Source organism: Myxocyprinus asiaticus, chromosome 34, assembly GCF_019703515.2.
Source record: "Myxocyprinus asiaticus isolate MX2 ecotype Aquarium Trade chromosome 34, UBuf_Myxa_2, whole genome shotgun sequence".
Taxonomy (NCBI): Eukaryota; Metazoa; Chordata; class Actinopteri; order Cypriniformes; family Catostomidae; genus Myxocyprinus; species Myxocyprinus asiaticus.
Window position 1 is genome coordinate 25,519,495 of NC_059377.1, and position 21,781 is coordinate 25,541,275.

A 21,781-nucleotide genomic window follows, 5' to 3' on the forward strand; every position below is an offset into this window, starting at 1 on the left:
ACATCAGATAAAATTTATAAATGCTAGCTAATGCTAAACGTAGATTTTCTAAAATTGTTATTCAACAATTACTAATCATGTTCGGCTTCGCCTGTCGGCGACCACTAGAGATAATGTTAAAGAGGTGTGTGAACTTGCAAAAAAGATGTCAGACACTGTAATATGCTCGGGTCCCCTCCCTACCTGTCGTGGTGAAGAGGTTTATAGTAGATTAGTGTCACTGAATGGCTGGATGTCTGAGTGGTGTCTGGAGAATAGCATAGGATTTATAGACAGTTGGAGTTTTTGGGGTAGACCTGACCTGTTAAAAAGAGAAGAACTCCATCCCTCCAGGAAAGGTGCCGCTCTCCTCTCTAGTAATTTGGCTCATAGTCTTAATGATAGTATTTGACTAACTGGGCCCAGGTCAGGAAGCAGACAAACTGGTTAATCCAAACATCTGCTAGCTGCCTTGAGACGTCACATAGGTCATATAAACTACAACACATAGAGACTGTATCACCTAGATATCTGTCTGTTCCCCAAACTACCAAACACAAAACTCTCACTAAATCATTTAGAATTTTTTTTATTAAGATCATACTTGGAAAAAAACAAAAAAACAAATTGAAGATAAACATCATATAAAGGTAGGGCTACTAAACATTAGATCTCTTTCTACCAAAGCACTAATTGTAAATTAAATTATTACAGATCATAGTTTGGATGTACTCTGTATGACTGAAACCTGGCTTAAACTGGATGAATATATTAGTTTAAATGAATCTACTCCCCCAGGTTATTGTTATAAACATGAGCCTCGTCTGAAGGATCGAGGAGGAGGTGTTGCTACAATTTACAGTGAAGTTTTTGGTGTTACTCAGAGGATAGGATAGAAGTTTGACTTTTGAACTAATAATGCATAATATGACACTGTCAGATATAAATAAAAAATCTCTGTCACCTTTTTCCCTTGCTACAGTATATAGATCACCTGGGCCTTACTCTGGTTTCCTTGGTAAATTTGCTAATTTTCTATATGATCTAGTAGTTAATGTAGATAGAGCTTTAATTGTTGGTGACTTCAACATTCACATAGATAATGACAATGACACATTGGTATTAGCATTTATTGATATTCTCAACTCTCTTGGAGTCAGACAAAATGTGACCAGACCAACTCATCGCCATAATCGTATGCTAGATTTATTTCTGTCATATGGAGTTGATGTTGATACTATAGAAATTCTACCGCAGAGCGATGACATCTCCGATCATTACCTCGTCTCTTGTTTCTTGCGATCAGCTAATGTCACTCAGTCTACACCACACTATCGTTTAGGTAGGATTATTCTTTCAACCACTAAAGATAGCTTCACTAATAATCTTCCAGAATTGTCTCACATACTCAGTAAGCCAAAAAGTCTAGAAGAACTTTATGAAATAACAGAAAATGTAAATACCGTCTTCTCTAGCACTCTTGATGGTGTTGCCCTCCTTCAATTAAAGAAAAAAGCCTCGCACTATGGTACAATGATCGCACTCAGGCTCTTAAGAGAGCAGCTTGGAAAATGGAGTGCAAGTGGAAGAATACAAAATTAGAGGTATTTCGCTGTGCATGGAAGGATTGTGTCTGAAGCTACAGACAGGCACTAAAAGCTGCCAGGTCAGCATATTTGAGCAAACTCATAGAAAACAAACACAACAATCCTAGGTGTTTATTCAGTACTGTGGCTAAATTGGTTAGGAACAAAACATCGACTGAACCAGATATTCCGTCACAGCACAATAGTAATGACAATGAATTTCTTTAATGATAAAATTGAAATAATCAGAAATAAAATTGGAGCTATGCAATCAACTGTCACAGCACCTCAGAAAACAGTGTCTCATAATTTTGCTCATGAGCAACTTCAGTCCTTCGCTGTCATAGGTCATGAAAAGCTAACAAAACGAATAAAAAAATCAAAAGCCACGACATGTATGTTAGATCCAATACCAACTAAGCTCTTAAGAGGTATTCCCTGTAATCTCAGAACCTCTTCTTAATATTATTAACTCCTCGCTATCTTTAGGACATGTCCCAAGAAACTTTAACATGGCAGTTATCAAACTGCTTATTAAGAAGCCACAGCTTGATCCTAGAGAACTGGCTAATTACAGACCAATTTCAAATCTACCATTTATGTCGAAAATACTAGAAAAGGTAGTGTCCTCCCAACTATGTTCATTTCTACAGAGAAATGGAATATATGAACAATTTCAGTCAGGATTTAGGACCCATCACAGTACAGAGTCTGCACTTATCAGAGTTACAAATGACTTGCTCTTATCATTTGATTGCAGCTGTATTTCTCTTCTAGTGTTTTTAGATCTTAGAGCTGCCTTCGACAAGATAGATCATGACATTCTCTTGAATAGGCTGGAGAATTATGTTGGCATTAGTGGACTTGCATTAGCATGGTTTAGGTCCAATTTATCAGACCGCTACCACTTTGTATGTGTAAATGAGAAATTGTCAAATCAAACAAAAGTATGGAGTGCCACAGGGATCAGTTTTAGGACCTCTGCTTTTCTCCTTATACATGCTTCCCCTGGGAGATATTATCAGGAATCATGGAATAAGTTTCCACTGTTATGCCAATGATACCCAACTTTATATTTCTTCTAAATCCAACGAAAATTCACAATTCTTTATCAATTGAGAACAGATTGAGTTTATCAATGAAATCAAAGATTGGATGGCCACAAATGTCCTTCTACTCAATTCCGACAAAACGGAGATACTAATGATTGGACCAAAAACCTCTAAAAACAAATAAGCTGCTAAAATATAATTTGACCCTCGATGGATATACTGTTACGTTGTCGTCTTCTGCAAAGAACTTAGGTGTTATATTTGATACCAGTCTGTCCTTTGAAAATCACATTTCCAATGTTTGTAGAACAGCATTCTTCCACCTGAGAAATATTGCTATATTACGACACATGCTCTCTGTTGCTGATGCCGAAAAATTAATTCATGCGTTCATGACCTCAAGACTAGATTATTGTAATGCATTACTGGGAAGATGTCCAGCAAGTTCAATAAATAAACTTCATTTGGTTCAAAATGCAGCTGCCAGAGTGCTGACTAGAACCAAGAAATATGATCATATTAGCCCAATTTTATCATCATTACATTGGCTACCTGTTAAATTTCGTATTAATTTTAAAATTCTATTAACTACATACAAAGCTTTGAATGGTCTAGCTCCACAGAACTTAAGTGACCTTCTGACATGCTATATTCCGTCACGTTCATTATGATCACAAAATTCTGGCTTTCTTAATAATTCCAAGAATATCAACATCCACAAAAGGAGGTAGATCCTTTTCATATTTTTTTCCTAAACTATGGAATAATCTCCCTAACACTGTTCGGGATGCAGACACACTCATTCAGTTTAAGTCTAGACTAAAGACTCATCTATTTAGCCAGGCATACACCTAATTTATCCTTCAACTCACATTTAGGCTGCTTTAGTTAGGTCTGCCGGAACCAAAAACATCCATCATGATCTATAACTCTGCATAAAATTGAATGGCATCTACGCTAATATTATTCTACGCTAATATTATTCATATCCTGAGGTTACCAGAGCCTGCCAGATCCAGCTTTGTTCCTGCTTTGTGCCAGACTCCAACTTCAGTTTTTTTACTTCAGAGGATGAACTAATGCCAACTCCAACTGTAAGACATCAGATACTTCATATGCCACTGCCTGAACCTTGGAGTTTGGATGGACCCCACCGAACCTCACCGAAATGACCTGCAGGTTGAACTGCAATGCACCTCATTTATCTCTACCTGCATCACCTTTGTCTGTTGATGGACTACACTCTTGAAATGGAATACATAGACTATCATTTAATTGCCAACAAAAGCCTTCATCAGCCAACTAACAAAGGACAATGCATCTATGTAAACTTCTGCGGTTAATCCAGGATGGACTTCAAAGACATTAGTCATTAATCTTAAATTTCATTAAAAAAAAATTATTTTTATTTTAAAACACTGGACCTTAACGCTTGCTTAATTTACAAATTTAAAACCATGACTTGCACTGCACACAGAATAACTAATATTGGCATTATAATCATGTTGTTTAGACAGAGGGGAACTAGCCCCCACAGTGAGCCTGGTTTCTTCCAAGGTTATTTTTCTCTATTAACCAACATCATGTGGAGTTGTGTTCCTTGCCACCGTCGCCTTCAGCTTGCACACAGGGGTTCTAAATACAATTGTTATTATTTATTTATTTTCTATACACATTTTACAATAATATTTAATTAAACTACACAATGATCACTGTAAGACATTATAGATATTATAGTTTAATTTTTTTGTTTTTATTAATGCATGATTTCCAGTAAAGCTGCTTTGAAACAATGTGTGTTGTGAAAAGCACTATACAAATAAAATTGACTTGACTATCCATCTATGACAACAGGTGGAAAATTACTAATACAAATTAAGATATAAAAACAATTATAAATGTAAACATAGTAATTATAATGATGATAATAATCACTGAAATATAAATCATGATTCAAAGTGAATGTGTTTTTGTGTTATTTTATGATTTAATCACAGATGTAAAGGCTGACCCTGCAGAGTTGTGCTCAGAATTTGAATATATCGCTGCCTCAAAAATATAACAATAAAATAACGTGCCAATCGATATTTTATGACATCCCTAGAAAGCATGCAAATTGGCCTTCTAATTTAAATGTTGGCTAATTTGAATATATCGATAAAATAGCGTGTCGATCAGTAATCAATATATCGATATTTGATGACATCCCTACTTTATAGTGTATGTACTTTTCCCACTGTACTCCCAGAAATGTTGAATTCTTCCCACTTTGTTGACTTGTAGGGCTCCAACCTATGACGTTTGTTGTCTGATCTGTTCACGCACATGCGCACTCAGTAACCTGTTAGAATGCCGTTGATGTGTTTACATGACCACATTAAGCCTTATTCTCCTGAAGAAACCTGGATATGTTAAACTGTTTTCTCTTAAACCCTTAAATGGCATAAGGAAATCAGCATTATTGTTTACATAATATTTTAGAATGCCACTTTCTGCAAGAACCCTAGAATAAACTGTTTACATAAGTGCATTTAAACGTGGTCAGTGTTTACGGTTTTGGGAGGAATCAACCTTCGAATTACTTTCTTAAAGTTGTCTCTATAATAAGCTAGTTTAAGAAAAGTATTTAAAAAAAATTACACACTTCAGCTTTAAATTAATTGTAAACATTCAAATAAAAATTAACCCTAACCCTAATACTACATCCATGAGTGAAACACTCATTCAGAGAACAAGTTTCCTGTAGAGTTCTTGGGAAAGAGTTAGATCCCCAATTACAGTAATGTAGAGCCAGAAATATGATTTCACAAGTGGATAGAGCCAGTCTCTTCTTTTTGTGACCACTTTGTGATGGGCAGCGATGTTGTCAGTGGGGGTTTCAGGAAACTCCGTCTGGCTTTGCATCTGAAGTTAGAAATGACTCTTGCCGTAACAGCAGCTGATTGTGAGGCAGGGAAACCCACTCTACTAGCAGCCCAAGAAAATTTCCACAAGTTAAGCCATGAAAGTTATACTGATTTGTATGTAATGATCATGTAATTTATCAATTAAGCCTGGAGAGGCCTTGGTTCTTGAGAACTGTAGTCCACTGCCTCAGCACGAGGCAGACTAATGGCTCTGCTCAGTCAGTGGGCGTGTGAGGAGGAGTTATAGTAGATCTTTCTCTCTCCCTCTCTTTCTCCGCTATTTTGCTGTAAAAGAATAATTGAGTGATTTGCACTGGTCTCAAGCAGAGAAATTTGCACTGATTCCTAAGCATCATGAACAAGATTAAGAAACTTGTTCACAGATCCTTTGATTTTCTTCATAATGAGGTAGGGGACATCAGCAACAGTAGGAGGAGATGGACCACTCGTTGAGAAATTAATAGGAAAAAAAAACTTTAAATATAGCAGCTGTAGGAATAGGAGTCCTGCCTTTCAGTTAAAATAGCCAATTGCCTTTTTTAAAGATTTTATTTACTGGTCCAGCCTAAAATATACACACACACCAGCCACTTAGGTAGACCTGCACATCTACTTATTCATACGATTTATCTAATCAGCCAATCGTGTGGCAGCAGTGTTATGCATGAAATCATGCAGATATGGGTCAGGAGCTTCAGATAATGTTCACATCAACCATCAGAATGGGGAAAACATTTGATCTCAGTGATTTAGACCGTAGCTTGATTGTTGGTGCCAGACGGTCTGTAACTGCTGATCTCCTGGGATTTTCATGCACAATAGTCTCTAGAGTATAAAGCGAATGGGGCGAAAAACAAAAAACATCCAGCAAGCGGCAGTTCAGTGGGCGAAAATGGCTTGTTAATGACAGAGGTCAGAGGAGAATGGCCAGACTGGTCCAAGCTGACAGAAAGGTGACAGTAACCCAAATAACCACACGTTACAACAGTGCTATGCAGAAAAGCATTTCTGAATGTACAACACATCCAACATTGAGGTGGATGGGCTACAGCTGCAGAAGATCCCTCCTGGTACCACTACTGTCAGCTTAGAACAGGAAACTGAGGCTGCAGTGGTCACAGGCTCACTGGACAGTAGACGATTGGAAAAACATCGCCTGGTTTGACAAATCTGGATTTCTGCTGAGGTACACAAATGTTAGGCCCACTGCAGCCTCAGTTTTCTGTTCTTGGCTGACAAAAGTGGAACCCAACGTAGTCTTCTGCTGTTGTATCCCATCCGCCTCAAGGTTTGTGCATTCTGAGTAGGTAATCTGCTCACTACAATTTTACAGAGGGGTTATCTGACTTACCGTATCCTTTCTGTCAGCTCGAACCAGTCTGGCCATTCTCCGTTGACCCCTCTCATCAACAAGGCATTTTCGTCCACAGAACTTCGTCCAAAGACTTGTTTTTCGCACTATTCTGTTTACACTCTAGACTGTTGCACGTGAAAATCCCATGAGATCAGCAGTTACAGAAATACTCAAACCATCCCATCTGGCACCACCAATCATGCCATGGTCAAATTCACCAAGATCACACTTTTACCAGGTCCACACGAAACCTTCACCTGCTGAACTCGCAGAATTGGAACATCCATTGATCATAAAGTTCTTCTTAAATAGCCACTGCCTTTTGCACATTTTCTTATTTGATTTCATATAAAACACTGGTCCATTTAACGCATTTTACTATATTTAAATCCATTCTGCATATTTTCCTCCAAAATTAGAGCAGAAAATGCAAAAAACAATAAAAAAAGCCGGTCAAGCTAGGCTTGGAGCATGCGAAATTATTTCGGACATCACAATATAGATCAGGATATGATGTCATATGCAAAGGCGTGTGGTTTTAAATATAAATCAATCACCAATAAAAATAATATTACATTAAAAATGTTAGAATATACACTACTCACTTTCCAGCAACAATAAAAACATAGAGCTTTAAAAAATATATTTTTTTATTTAAGCCAAGAGGTCAGTGTGTGACGTTTCGGTTTTCTATTCATCACTCGTCTTCTCGTCGTCCAGATTCGCAGGTCAAGAGTTCGCCAAACTTGAACTTTCCTCCACAGTGTAGTGTGAAATTTCTTCGCATGAGCTCGGGCTTCCGGTCTCCCACGTTTGGATGTGTTTGAATGAGAGTGTATGGAGCATGAAGTGTAGTGTGACCGCCCCTTTTACTTACTTTTGGAAACTTGAGTTGATCTCTCACTCTCTCTCTTGTTTCTCTGATAGGATGGAGCGGATGTCTGAGGAGGCGTTGAGGCTGAACCTGCTTAAGCGGGGTCTGGAGGTGCCTGATGAACGAGAGGAGGCCCTGGCCAAGCGCTTAAAGATGGAGGGTCATGAGGCCATGGAAAGACTGAAAATGCTGGCTCTGCTCAAACGCAAGGATCTTGCAGCTTTGGAGGGGGCAGCAGTGGCGGCAGCTATGGCAGAGGGCAAAGGCCCTGGGGGCAGTCAGGGTCTCATCACTGAGACCCATCGCTCGTCACTGATGGGAGCGGTTGCCTATGAGGAGAAGATGAACGGAAGCTTGAGAGGCGGGGGCCATGGGGGCCCTAGCAAGAACGGGAAGGAAAATATAGTGGATGAGCCAGTGGACATGAGTGCCAGAAGAAGGTGAGATTATGAGAGAGGAGAAGATTACAGTATTACTAAGAATACAGGCATCTATATTGCTGCGTACCACAAAAAAAAGTAACTGTATTCACACTCACTTTTACACAGTGGTATTTGTGTATCCCTTATGATTTATCCCAAATTCAGTTTTTGGGTTTAACAAAGGATGGGAGAATGTTGATGTAACTTCAGTATACTGATATGTAACATGTTTCTTAGGTTGTTCAAAGAACTTTGTTTTGTGATCCTCAGTGAAATGGTTCGGGAACGACGCACTCCGTCACCAGACGTTATCATTTTATCAGACAATGAGGCATCCAGCCCCAGAAGCACACCCCTCCCTGAGGAGAAACAGCATCAAGCCAACTTGGAGATGTTCAAGGTACTACATCTCTCCGATAGAGGATCTCTGACTGGTTACCCATCACTAAATTCTTGAGTCAATCTTGTGAACTTATTTGCTGATGTCTTAACTCTCCTCTTGTTTGTGCATTTGTTCTGCAGGGGAAGACTGGTGAGGAACGGCAGCAGATGATCAAAGCTCTTCGAGAGGAGCTCAGACTGGAGGAGGCCAAGCTGGTGCTTCTGAAGAAACTGAGACAGAGTCAGATGCAGAAGGAGAATTTGGTGCAGAAGGTCAGAACCGTACTCACTGTACTTTACTGTCACTTACTACACCTGACTGCAACTGGGCCGGCCAACTTAAACTTGAAATAGATAGGAGTTTTTGAATTGGACACACATTCTGGGTTCAATAAAACTTAAGCTCAATCGACAGCATTTACAGCATAATGTCGCTTACCACAAACATTTATTTTGACTTCCTTTTCTTTAAAAAAAAAAAAAAAAAAAAAGCAAAAATTGAGGTTACATTGAGGCACTTACAATGGAAGTGAATAGGGCCAATTTTTGGAAGGTTTAAAGGCAGAAATGTGAAGCTTATAATTTTATTAAAGCACTTTCATTAATTCTTCTGTATTATTCATTACTCATGCATTATTTGAGCTGTAAAATTTTGTAAATCGTCATTTTACAGTGGTTTTAGGGTTTGTTGACATCACATTGTCATGGTAATGAAGTTGTAAAATTGGCTATAAATTTACACAGAAAATGTAAGTAAGTGATTTTATCACACTAAGGTCATGTTAACGCATATTGTTTGTCTTATGGCTATACTTTTGAAATAGTATTTTAATGTTTACGGATTTCCCCCTATTCACTTCCATTGTAAGTGTCTCACTGTAACAGATTTTATTTGATTTTGTTTTTTATGAAAAGGAAGGGCAACTCAAAAATATATTCAGTATTATGCTACAAATGCTGTCGATTGAGCTCAACTTGTATTGAACCCGGAATATTCCTTTAACAAGTTTGAGTTGCTGTAGCTCGTCTGGTAGAGCATGGTCTAATAATACCACGGTCATGGGTTTGATTTCCATGAAATAAACATAAAATATATACTTTGCACTTAAGTCTGCCAAGTGCATAACTTTAGATGTTTATATATTAAACGGTACAAAACACAACATCAAAGTGCTTGCAAGCATTCCCAGGTTCAGTCAGACAGCACCAGGGTGCAAGTTTATGCATGCTACTATGGCGAACATTTAGTTCATAAATATTAATTAGGTCACCTGACTGGATGCAGGTTATGTAGCAACATGAGCATTAATTAATATTCAAACTAATATTCATAAGCTAAGGCTTTGGCACATTATTATTTGTAATTTCGCCAACCATGTACCAAATTGAGTCAGTACTGCAATACAGTAGAAATGCATGGATTGCATTTTTCCAATTTTGATATCAACTTGGTGTTGAAGTATTGTTATTTTAAGATATGTAATTTTAAGACTTTTACTGTTATAATGAATGGGACTGGAAGTACCTTGTTGTTCCTTTACCCTACAGTCCTCAATTAAATGTTAATAGTCAGTAAAGCAACCACTATTTCTGTGATTGTGGAACACCAGTTAGATGTCTGCCTAAAACTGGCTGTATTTGTACTCCACATATGCACTGCTGCTGCTCTGTACAGCACATTCACCTTCACTGTTTTAGCACAGAGCAAAATAACCTCTGCCTGTGTCCAGCTGAGTGTTATATTTAAGCCAGAAAAAACTGTTGAGGTAAATCGTTTTTTAGTTGAAAGGACATTAGTTGATGGCCGGGGTGAAATAGGGTCATGGGTGAGATGGGAAGCCATAACCTTACAGATACCATATCACAGCTTTGTGTGATGTTTGCCGGTGTACTGTAGCATAGAGATGTTTTGTCTTTGGATCACATGTTTGTGTCTCTCCAGATACAGGAACACCCCATAAACACTAAAGTCACAACACACTTTGCATGCACCTTATTTGCTTGCACTTGAATTGGAATATTATTATTTCTTTAATTCATTGAGATTTTAGGGGGAGGGGAAAAAAGTAGCAAAAGGTACCATAGTATTACTATGTTTTTCAATATAACTATGTTAATACCATTGTTTTTGGACATATAATGTGGTACATATATATGGTACTTTGATATGGTATGTTTGACAAAAACCATAATTGCTAAAGTGGCTTTAACATTTTTTTAATAAATGCATAAAATGTCCCTATTATCTGACAAATATCCCTGCAATAGGTGTCATACCTAGGCTCTGTTAACAGTAAAACAAATGTCTTACCAGATTCCTCTGTGTAAGCCAGTCAGAAAACTTGGAGGCAGCTCTCTGCAAACCTCATCCAGTGGCATGAGTTTGGGCGAGACTACCTGTTTGTAAATATAGCTTTCTCAAATAATAATTTCCCATACAACTCCCAAACCAGTGTTGGGTAAGTTACTTAAATGTAGTAATCCATTTCAAATTACTAATAATTTCTCTAAAATTGTAATCAGATTACTTTACTAATTACTTAATTGGAAACGTAATCACATTACTAATTACTTTACATTTAATTTACTTTCTAAAACACATTTCTGCTCAACAATTTCAAATAATGTCTATATTTATCCTTGTTCATTGTTACATACAGGTCATACACAGTCACATTTCTTCTTCACAGTGACTCATTACAGGCCATAATTCATGTATTCTACATAAATAATATATTGGAAATAAGCATAACCCTATAATGTACTTAAAAGTAATTAAATTAATTGAAAGTCAGTAACTAATCAATAATTTATGTAATGCATTTCACTTCTTTTTTTTTTATATATATATATATATACTAAAATTAGATTACAGTAACTAATTACTTTGTAATTGGATTACTCCCAACACTGTCCCAAACAGTCAACAAAATCCCAAAATAATACATTTTTTCCCATTTCCGTTTGGTGCCACCAGTGGTACAGAAGTCGTTCGCAGTTGCTTTTAGTGTAAAACCATCTCACTGGACCATGGACAGCTCTAGGTTTTGACAGATGGACTTGGCACCCTCTTTGACCTGTCGTTCTTTCTTTCAGGTGCCGGTGGTCCAGAATGCCCCATCTTCAGTGCAGCCCTCACCCATGCACAGCTCTCAGGGGCTGGGCAAACTACCTGTACGGCCCGGCATGCACTCCTCTGAGCCTCAGAATCAGCGCACTGCACAGGTGCACACATTTTCTCGCTTTTGAACATGCACACCAAAATGTTTTTTGGTTTCAGCATGCTGCCTAAATATAAGAAGTGTGTTATCTCTGGGCCTATTTACACTAAACCATTTCATGCATCTTGATTGATTACAATTGCTATCCAATTGGTTATGCACATTCCATTCATACTTGGCCACATAAATGGGTCTGCACAAAATGGATCTATTTTTCCTACTCTGTATGTCAATATAATAGTGTAAAAACCCCCCCTGTCTTTTTTAACATGCATTACCGCTCATCAATCCTATTTCAAAAATGCTTCCAGTATTTTTTCATAATGCATTTCCTGCACATGAATACTCTTCATTATGTTGTACATATTAGACTGAACATGTTAAAGCCTGCTGCTGGTTGCCATGGGAGCAGCACCTTAAGATCTGCATAATAGTGTAGATTGTAACCAGCTACCACTTTTAATTATGGTCCATCTGTTGAGTACAAACAAAAGCATTGATGTCAACAATGTGCAATCTGATCTACAGTGTCAGCTGACATCTAGTGGCCATAAAGTGCATTGCACATTTATATTAATCACTGCCTGTATGCTTTTAATTTTTCTCCTTAGGGCCACACAGTAATCAGGTCTGCTGCCAATGCATCTTTACCCCCCATGATGATGTCACAGCGGGTTATTGCACCCAACCCTGCCCAGCTGCAGGGTCAGAGACTGCCCTCCAAACCTGGTATGGGCCGCTCCTCCACCGGTGGTTTAGGTAATACAGTGAGCTATCAGCAGGTACGGTCACAACATTAATCTGAATTGGTTTTGTGGTGTTGTTTATACCTGCAATTTATTGATATTGGACTTTTAAAACTATTTACAATGTAGCTCAGATTAGTTTATGTGAAGTTCATTAACTGTTCTAGGAATTGCTGTGACACATTTGCACTTCATTCAGTGCATTATTACGGGCCTCGTGTAAATACATGAACCAAGGCTGGGTGATATTGCTAGACAATCTATTTTTTTTCAGTCTTTTTACGATATTCGATATTTATCTTTATATACATTTTAAATTTGCCTTCTCAGAGCATTTACATTTTTATTGCTATCAGAATTATTTCAATCAAACAATCAATGCAAAGTATATTCAAATTTTATTGCAAGTAAAATGCATAAATAGTTAATATTATAAGTCATTTTTATTTGCATAGCAAATACACAAACACATAATTTCAAAGCAGCTTTAAAGATTTTAATAAAATAATCAAGACACTAAATGAACAGTGTTATTTAATCATTTTTACAGTCACCAACATAATACATAGTAATAAACAACAATATTTCCTTGCATATATTTTTTGTAGAACATTTCTTAAGCATGTAAAAAGTGTTACAGATGACAGAATCACTGGACCCATTCATTGAAATGGATCTTTCAGAATAACTTTTTCATGGAAACTGATTGAATTTCCTAACTCCAACTCTTTACTACTGAGGTTTAAAATTAGATACTATTTAAAATATCTCTTCGTTAACGCTCTCATACTCGTGAGTCGTAACACTAGGAGGGGATGCGAAACTACTCTAATATCTTTTAAAGTAATTTAAAGGCCAAATTAAATCACTGTGTATTCATGATGTTGCTTAATATAATATCCCCAACAAAAAGATATTGAATATATCACAAATATTTTCATAAACCAATAATAAGAAATGGGCCTTGTTGGTTGCTGATGGTTTGCCCTTTTGCTCTGTGTGTTGCAGGCTGCTAGCCAGCAGGTGGGGGTCTCTCAGCGTTCGGGCTCCTCCTCGACTATCTACATGAATCTGGCACACATGCAGGCAGCAGGAGCAGCTGGCGTGGCTGGCGTTGGTGTAAGTGGGGTTGGTGCTGTCAGCCCCTCCACCCTATCCAGCGCCTCCAGTGTCGCTTCTCTGAACGACCAGGCCAGCAGCCAAGCAGCTGCTAAACTAGCCCTACGTAAACAACTAGAGAAGACCCTGCTGGAGATTCCACCACCTAAACCTCCAGCACCCCTGCTGCATTTCCTGCCCTCTGCTGCCAACTCTGAGTTTATCTACATGGTGGGGTTGGAGGAGGTGGTGCAGAGCGTCATTGATAGTCAGGGTAAGAGTGAAAAACAATGAAATGCATCTGGATTCTGTGCTGTTGTCCCTTAGGAGAAAATAAAGAGCATGACATTGGATGATTAATTCTAAAATCCATATGTGGGTCACTAGTTTACATTTGTGGGTCAAAATTATTATTATTTTTTTTTTTATCTCCATCTGTTATATTTGTATCTAATTACATATTGTACTCACACAATCGAAATTGTCATTAATGTATTTTCATTGATCAAACAAGTGGTGGATCATTTAAAAATATAAATTTTAGACCCACATATGCATTATGAGGGGAAAAGTGAGTTTTGTATTCTAGGGTTGAAAAGGAGGAGAGAGTAAATAATAGGAAGTACATGAGGTTGAAATTAGTAAAATTATACTCTCACTGTTTAGAGATATTAGGATTTTTCTGCCATTCAGAGGTATTTCTGTTTGTTACTAAACTGTCTTCTCTTTTCTGTTTTTGTCGTCGTTCAGGTAAAATGCGGGGGTCACTGCCACATGTGGAGCCGTTCTTCTGTGCTCAGTGCAGGACTGACTTCACCCCGCACTGGAAGCAGGAGAAAAGTGGCCGTATCCTCTGTGAGCAGTGCATGACCTCCAATCAGAAGAAGGCCCTGAAAGCCGAGCACACCAATAGGCTGAAGAATGCTTTTGTTAAAGCTCTACAGCAAGAACAGGTCAGACGAAATCTGTTGTTTACTGCTGGTAGTATGTTGAACTGTGGGCTGACTTTCTGCTTCTGCCCCTGTCCTGACAGGAAATTGAGCAGAGGTTGCAGCAGCAGGCTGCTCTGTCCCCCAGCTCCGCCCAGACTGTGCCCAGTGTGAGCAAAGCGGAGACCATGATCCGACACCATGCCCTCCGACAGGTGTGCACTTTAAAGGCATCTTCACACCAGAGTTAAGGCCGCACTGTGGTGGCTCCAAATTCTTTATAAAAATGCAATGTCGCATAAAAGCCATACTAAAATGTGCCAGCTCTGATCCATCTCAGCCCCTAGTATCAAAAGTAGCTCTGATGTGGCTTTGGTTTAATGTACAGTGCATCCGGAAAGTATTCACAGCGCATCACTTTTTCCACATTTTCTTATGTTACAGCCTTATTCCAAAATGGATTAAATTCATTATTTTCCTCAAAATTCTACAAACAATACCCCATAACGACAACGTGAAAGAAGTTTGTTTGAAATCTTTGCAAATGTATTAAATAAAAAACGAGAAAACAAAAGTATTCACAGCCTTTGCTCAATACTTTGTTGAAGCACCTTTGGCACCAATTACAGCCTCAAGTCTTTTTGAGTATGATGCTACAAGCTTGGCACACCTATTTTTGGGCAGTTTCTCCCATTCTTCTTTGCAGGACCTCTCAAGTTCCATCAGGTTGGATGGGAAGTGTCGGTGCACAGCCATTTTCAAATCTCTCCAGAGATGTTCAATCGGGTTCAAGTCTGGGCTCTGGCTGGGCCACTCAAGGACATTCACAGAGCCACTCCTTTGTTATCTTGGCTGTGTGCTTAGGGTCGTTGTCCTGTTGGAAGATGAACCTTCGCCCCAGTCTGAGGTCCAGAGCGCTCTGGACCAGGTTTTCATCAAGGATGTCTCTGTACATTGCTGCATTCATCTTTCCCTCGATCCTGACTAGTCTCCCAGTTCCTGCCGCTGAAAAACATCCCCACAGCATGATGCTGCCACCACCATGCTTCACTGTAGGGATGATATTGGCCAGGTGATGAGTGGTGCCTGGTTTCCTCCAGACATGACGCTTGCCATTCAGGCCAAAGAGTTCAATCTTTGATTCTCATGGTCTGAGAGTCCTTCAGGTGCCTTTTGGCAAACTCCAGGCGGGCTGTCATGTGCCTTTTACTGAGGAGTGGCTTCTGTCTGGCCACTCTACCATACAGGCCTGATTGGTGGAGTGCTGCAGAGATGGTTGTTCTTCTGGAAGGTTCTCCTCTCTCCACAGAGAAATGCTGGAGCTCTGTCAGAGTGACCATCGGGTTCTTGGTCACCTCCCTGACTAAGGTCCTTCTCCCCCGATCGCTCAGTTTGGCTGGGCGGCCAGCTCTAGGAAGAGTCCTGGTGGTTCCAAACTTCTTCCATTTACAGATGATGGAGGCCACTGTGCTCATTGGGACCTTCAATGCTGCAGAAATTTTTCTGTACCCTTCCCCAGATCTATGCCTCGATACAATCCTGTCTCGGAGGTCTACAGACAATTCCTTGGACTTCATGGCTTGGTGTTTGCTCTGACATGCACTGTTAACTGTGGGACCTTATATAGACAGGTGTGTGCCTTTCCAAATCATGTCCAATCAACTGAATTTACCACAGGTGGACTCCAATCAAGTTGTAGAAACATCTCAAGGATGATCAGTGGAAACAGGATGCACCTGAGCTCAATTTTGAGTGTCATGGCAAAGGCTGTGAATACTTAAGTACATCTGATTTTTTTTTTTTTTTTTTTTTATTTTTTATAAATTTGCAAAGATTTCAAACAAACTTCTTTCACTGACATTATGGGGTATTGTTTGTAGAATTTTGAGGAAAATAATGAATTTAATCAATTTTGAAATAAGGCTGTAACATAACAAAATGTGGAAAATGTGAAGCGCTGTGAATACTTTCCGGATGCACTGTAAATGAAGTGCAGCATCAGTGTAGCTTTAAACTGTTGTTTTCATGACAGAGCATATATTTTTACAATGTATATTTTCATATTCTTATTTATAATTCCACATTTTCAGTCATTGTTTAATGTTGCCATATTCATAATTTTATATTTAAAACATGAACAATTGTAATTTCTGCATAAATACACCTTTTTATGGTGTATATATATGCCACTTCAGATGCAGTTTTTGTATCGCCTTTGCAGCGTAAGATGACAATGCACTCTCACTGTATACAGACTCATTGAATCTTATGGGAAAGTTTTTATGTATTATAAAATGGCCGTTTTAATCTGACCTTTTAAGCTAGTCATTAATTTTAATCACTGATGATTCCAGAATAAGCAATGGCATTATCAGTTTAATGATAACAAAAGGTGTAATGAATTTTAACTCATCTGTCGTTTCCTCTCACAGACTCAGCAACCACAGGCTTCTCTGCAGCGGGGTCTGTCCAGCTCAGCGCGAGGTGTCCTCTCTAACTTCGCCCAGGCCTCCCAGCTCTCGGTGGCCAGTGGGCTGCTTGGTATGACAAGCAAGCGCTGTGGCGGCAGCAGCGCCAGCGGTAGCAGCAGCAGCAGTCGGGCTCAGCATGACAGCCGCAGGCAGATCTACAACATCCCTGGTGAGTAGGGCTTCACAATTAATAAAAAAAAAAAAGATTATTACAATTATTCACTGCTGTTTGTGGTGGCAAATGAAAATGAGTGCTGAGGAAATATCACCTGATTAGGGCTGGGTATTCATACTGATTTCCTGATTCGTTTCGATTATGATTCATAAACTCTTGATTCGATTAAATTTTTTTGTTTTGTTTCTATTCCAATTAATATGTTTATATTTCAGTTATAATGTCCATTTTGCTTACATATGAAAGAAATTCTCTCTCAGCTAATGTTGTTAATTATGCAGGGGACCTTCCAACTAAATACATTACAGAAAGTACATTTTACAAATTGTATTTTATCATCGTTTTACATCATTTTGGTCACATTTTAGCTTTTTAAAAATTTACAAATCCATGTATTCCATCAATAAATATGTCTTGAAATTGCATATATATAAATACCGATCAGCCACAACATTAAAACCACCTGCCTAATATTGTCTAGGTCCCCCTCATGCCACCAAAACAGCGCCAACCCGCATCTCAGAATAGCATTCTGATATGCTGTTCTTCTCACCACAATTGTACAGAGCGGTTATCTGAGTTACCATAGACTTTGTCAGTTCGAACCAGTCTGGCCATTCTCTGTTGCCCTCACTCATCAACAAGGCATTTCCATCTGCAGAACTGCCCCTCACTGTTTTTTTTTTTTTTTTTTTTTGGCACCATTCTGAGTAAATTCTAGAGACTGTTGCGCGTGAAAATCCCAGGAGATCAGCAGTTACAGAAATACTCAAACCAGCCCATCTGACACCAACTATCATCCATGTGATTAGCTAATCAGCCAATCGTGTGGCTGCAGTGCATAAAATCATTCAGATACGAGTCAGGAGCTTCAGTTAATGTTCACATCAACCATCAGATTGGGGGGGGGGGGGGAATGTGATCTCAGTGATTTGGACCATGGCATGATTGTTGGTGTCAGATAGGCTGGCTTGAGCATTTCTGTAACTACTATTCTCCTTGGATTTTCATGCACAACAGTCTCTAGAATTTACTCAGAATGGTGCCAAAAACAAAAAACATCCAGTGAGCAGATGAGAGAGGTCAGCGGAGAATGGCCAGACTGGTTTGAACTGACAAAGTCTACGGTAACTCAGATAACCACTCTGTACAGTTTTGGTGAGAAGAATAGCATCTCAGAATGCTATTCTGAGATGCGGGTTGGTACTGTTTTGGCGACACGAGGGGGACCTACACAAAATTAGGCAGGTGGATTTAATGTTGTGGCTGATATACAGTATATACAGCTCTGGAAAAAATTAAGAGACCACTGCAAAATTATCAGTTTCTCTGGATTTACTATTTATAGGTATGTGTTTGAGTAAAATTACATTTTTTATTTTATTCTATGAAGTACAACATTTCTCCCAAATTCCAAATAAAAATATTGTCATTTAGAGCATTTATTTGCAGAAAATGACAACTGCTCAAAATAACAAAAAAGATGCAGTGTTTTCAGACCTCGAATAATGCAAAGAAAACAAGTTAATATTCGTTTTTAAACAACACAATACTAATGTTTAACTTAGGAAGTTTTCAGAAATCAATATTTGGTGGAATAACCCTGATTTTCAATCACAGCTTTCATATGTATTGGCATGCTCTCTACCAGTCTTTCACATTGCTGTTGGGTGACTTTATGCCACTCCTGGCGCAAAAATTCAAGCAGCTCGGCTTTGTTTGATGGCTTGTGGCCATCCATCTTCCTCTTGATCACATTCCAGAAGTTTTCAATGGGGTCTGGAGATTGTGTTTGCCATGACAGGGTCTGGATCTGGGGTCCTCCATCCACACCTTGATTGACCTGGCTGTGTGGCATGGAGCATTGTCCTGCTGGAAAAACCAATCCTCAGAGTTGGGGAACATTGTCAGGCAGAAGCAAGCAAATTTTCTTCCAGGATAACCTTGTACGTGGCTTGAATCATACGTCCTTCACAAAAACGGATCTACCCGATTCCAGCCTTGCTGAAGCACCCCCAGATCATCACCGATCCTCCACCTGGTCGTCTAATGGTTAGACGGAGACCTGGAGAGGTCTTCAAGCCACAGAGTCTCGCACCCACTGTGAAATTTGGTGGAGGATTGGTGATGAATTGGGGGTGCAAATATTTAATCGCATGATTTTTCATAGTAAATAGCATTAGATCGCAGATTTTGAAAGTGCTTAAATTTGACTCTATATATACTTATTTTCCTGTCAAAATGCATTTAGTTCCTTCTTGGAAAAGAAAACAATATGTAATAATAATATTTTATTAAAATCTTCCAAACAAAGTGTTCCACAGTATAAAGATAAAAATGCACTAAAAGCGCTGGCACTCCGCACGTTATTGATACTTCATCGGAATTGTCCGGTAAGACGGAAGCGCAACACTGCGCCAGGGAAATGCTGATGCTTCACTCCAGAGTAGAGGTCGACTGATAGTGGATTTTACAGATAACTAAGTTGGGCAGTAACTGCCGATAACCGATTAATCAACCGATAGTTTTTAAAATTGATACTAAATGAAAAAATAACACTCAAAGTAAAATAGTGATAATAGTGACAAAAGTAAACAGTACTGACTGAACCATGAAAATGTATTGTACTTTTAAAAATTAAATAAATATATAAATATTAATATATAATATATATATATATATATATATATATATATATATATATATATATATATATATATGAACTAATATTCAAATTTTAAAGTCAGCTGATTTTTAAATTGACATTGTTTCCTTAGTCCACAAGTGGGTGCAATAAATACATAAACCTTATAGCACCATTATATTATTGCATAGAACATTCCTATCCTGGCTGTTAAAAAAGAGCATTTCATTTTCAACTAATGTGCAAAAAATAAATAAAAATTTTAGTCGGTCCATATTCTCAAATGTTAAGTCAAAAGTATGAGGGGGGAAATGCTTCAATAGGAAGTTCACATGGTGTTACACTTGCACTGATGCCACAGTATACTACCCCAGACTCAAGCTATAATAACTGCGAAATAGCACATTGTTTTTTATTCATTACAGTGAATAACCGAATGTGAGGAACCGAACGTGAGGATCTTGAGACAGACACACATTTCCAAGTTGAACATCTTTCCTGACAAAGCATTTAAACAACTCTTTGCTTAATCTGTAAAACACTTATAATAGAGCAAGACGCAACGTCCAAGTACCTCCACCAACTGGAAGGGGCTGTTCACACCAAACGCTTTTGCAACCATCCATTTGTTTTTCTATGAAAATGCATGCTAAACGAACATCTTTGTTTCCCTTTGTTTTTGTTTATTCAGCATCTCATACAGGAGGGCTGTTTTTTAGATGATGTGTCTAATCAAAAAGAACTTTAAAAGCATATTGAGACACCTGCTTTCTGTTAAACTTTACAGGTGCATCTCAATAAATTAGAATGTCGTGGAAAAGTTCATTTATTTCAGTAATTCAACTCAAATTGTGAAACTCATGTATTAAATAAATTCAGTGCACACAGACTGAAGTAGTTTAAGTCTTTGGTTCTTTTAATTGTGATGATTTTGGCTCACATTTAACAAAAACCCACCAATTCACTATCTCAAAAAATTAGAATACATCATAAGACCAATAAAAAAAAACATTTTTAGTGAATTGTTGGCCTTCTGGAAAGTATGTTCATTTACTATAAATGTACTCAATACTTGGTAGGGGCTCCTTTTGCTTTAATTACTGCCTCAATTCGGCGTGGCATGGAGGTGATCAGTTTGTGGCACTGCTGAGGTGGTATGGAAGCCCAGGTTTCTTTGACAGTGGCCTTCAGCTCATCTGCATTTTTTGGTCTCTTGTTTCTCATTTTCCTCTTGACAATACCCCATAGATTCTCTATGGGGTTCAGGTCTGGTGAGTTTGCTTGCCAGTCAAGCACACCAACACCATGGTCATTTAACCAACTTTTGATGCTTTTGGCAGTGTGGGCAGGTGCCAAATCCTGCTGGAAAATGAAATCAGCATCTTTAAAAAGCTGGTCAGCAGAAGGAAGCATGAAGTGCTCCAAAAGTTCTTGGTAAACGGGTGCAGTGACTTTGGTTTTCAAAAAACACAATGGACCAACACCAGCAGATGACATTGCACCTCAAATCATCACAGACTGTGGAAACTTAACACTGGACTTCAAGCAACTTGGGCTATGAGCTTCTCCACCCTTCCTCCAGACTCTAGGACCTTGGTTTCCAAATGAAATACAAAACTTGCTCTCATCTGAAAAGAGGACTTTGGACCACTGGGCAACAGTCCAGTTCTTCTTCTCCTTAGCCCAGGTAAGACGCCTCTGACGTTGTCTGTGGTTCAGGAGTGGCTTAACAAGAGGAATACGACAACTGTAGTGTCTGTGTGTGGTGGCTCTTGATGCCTTGACCCCAGCCTCAGTCCATTCCTTGTGAAGTTCACCCAAATTATTGAATCGATTTTGCTTGACAATCATAAGGCTGCGGTTCTCTTGGTTGGTCGTGCATCTTTTTCTTCCACACTTTTCCCTTCCACTCAACTTTCTGTTAACATGCTTGGATACAGCAC

The 21,781-nt window shown here is 38.7% G+C and overlaps 1 protein-coding gene across 1 annotated transcript in view; it reads left to right on the top strand.

Moving 5' to 3' along the window:
- Positions 1-21,781, top strand: part of LOC127425348 (transcriptional repressor p66-beta-like) — an 85,507-nt gene that overhangs the window by 54,962 nt on the left and 8,764 nt on the right. Inside the window, exons 2-10 of the mRNA XM_051671261.1 lie at positions 7,805-8,191; positions 8,444-8,573; positions 8,696-8,827; positions 11,651-11,779; positions 12,387-12,557; positions 13,530-13,893; positions 14,370-14,572; positions 14,653-14,763; positions 16,981-17,188. Of these exons, the coding sequence (XP_051527221.1) occupies positions 7,806-8,191; positions 8,444-8,573; positions 8,696-8,827; positions 11,651-11,779; positions 12,387-12,557; positions 13,530-13,893; positions 14,370-14,572; positions 14,653-14,763; positions 16,981-17,188 (1,834 nt within the window). The 5' untranslated portion in view covers position 7,805. The remainder of the gene's footprint in view (positions 1-7,804; positions 8,192-8,443; positions 8,574-8,695; positions 8,828-11,650; positions 11,780-12,386; positions 12,558-13,529; positions 13,894-14,369; positions 14,573-14,652; positions 14,764-16,980; positions 17,189-21,781) is intronic.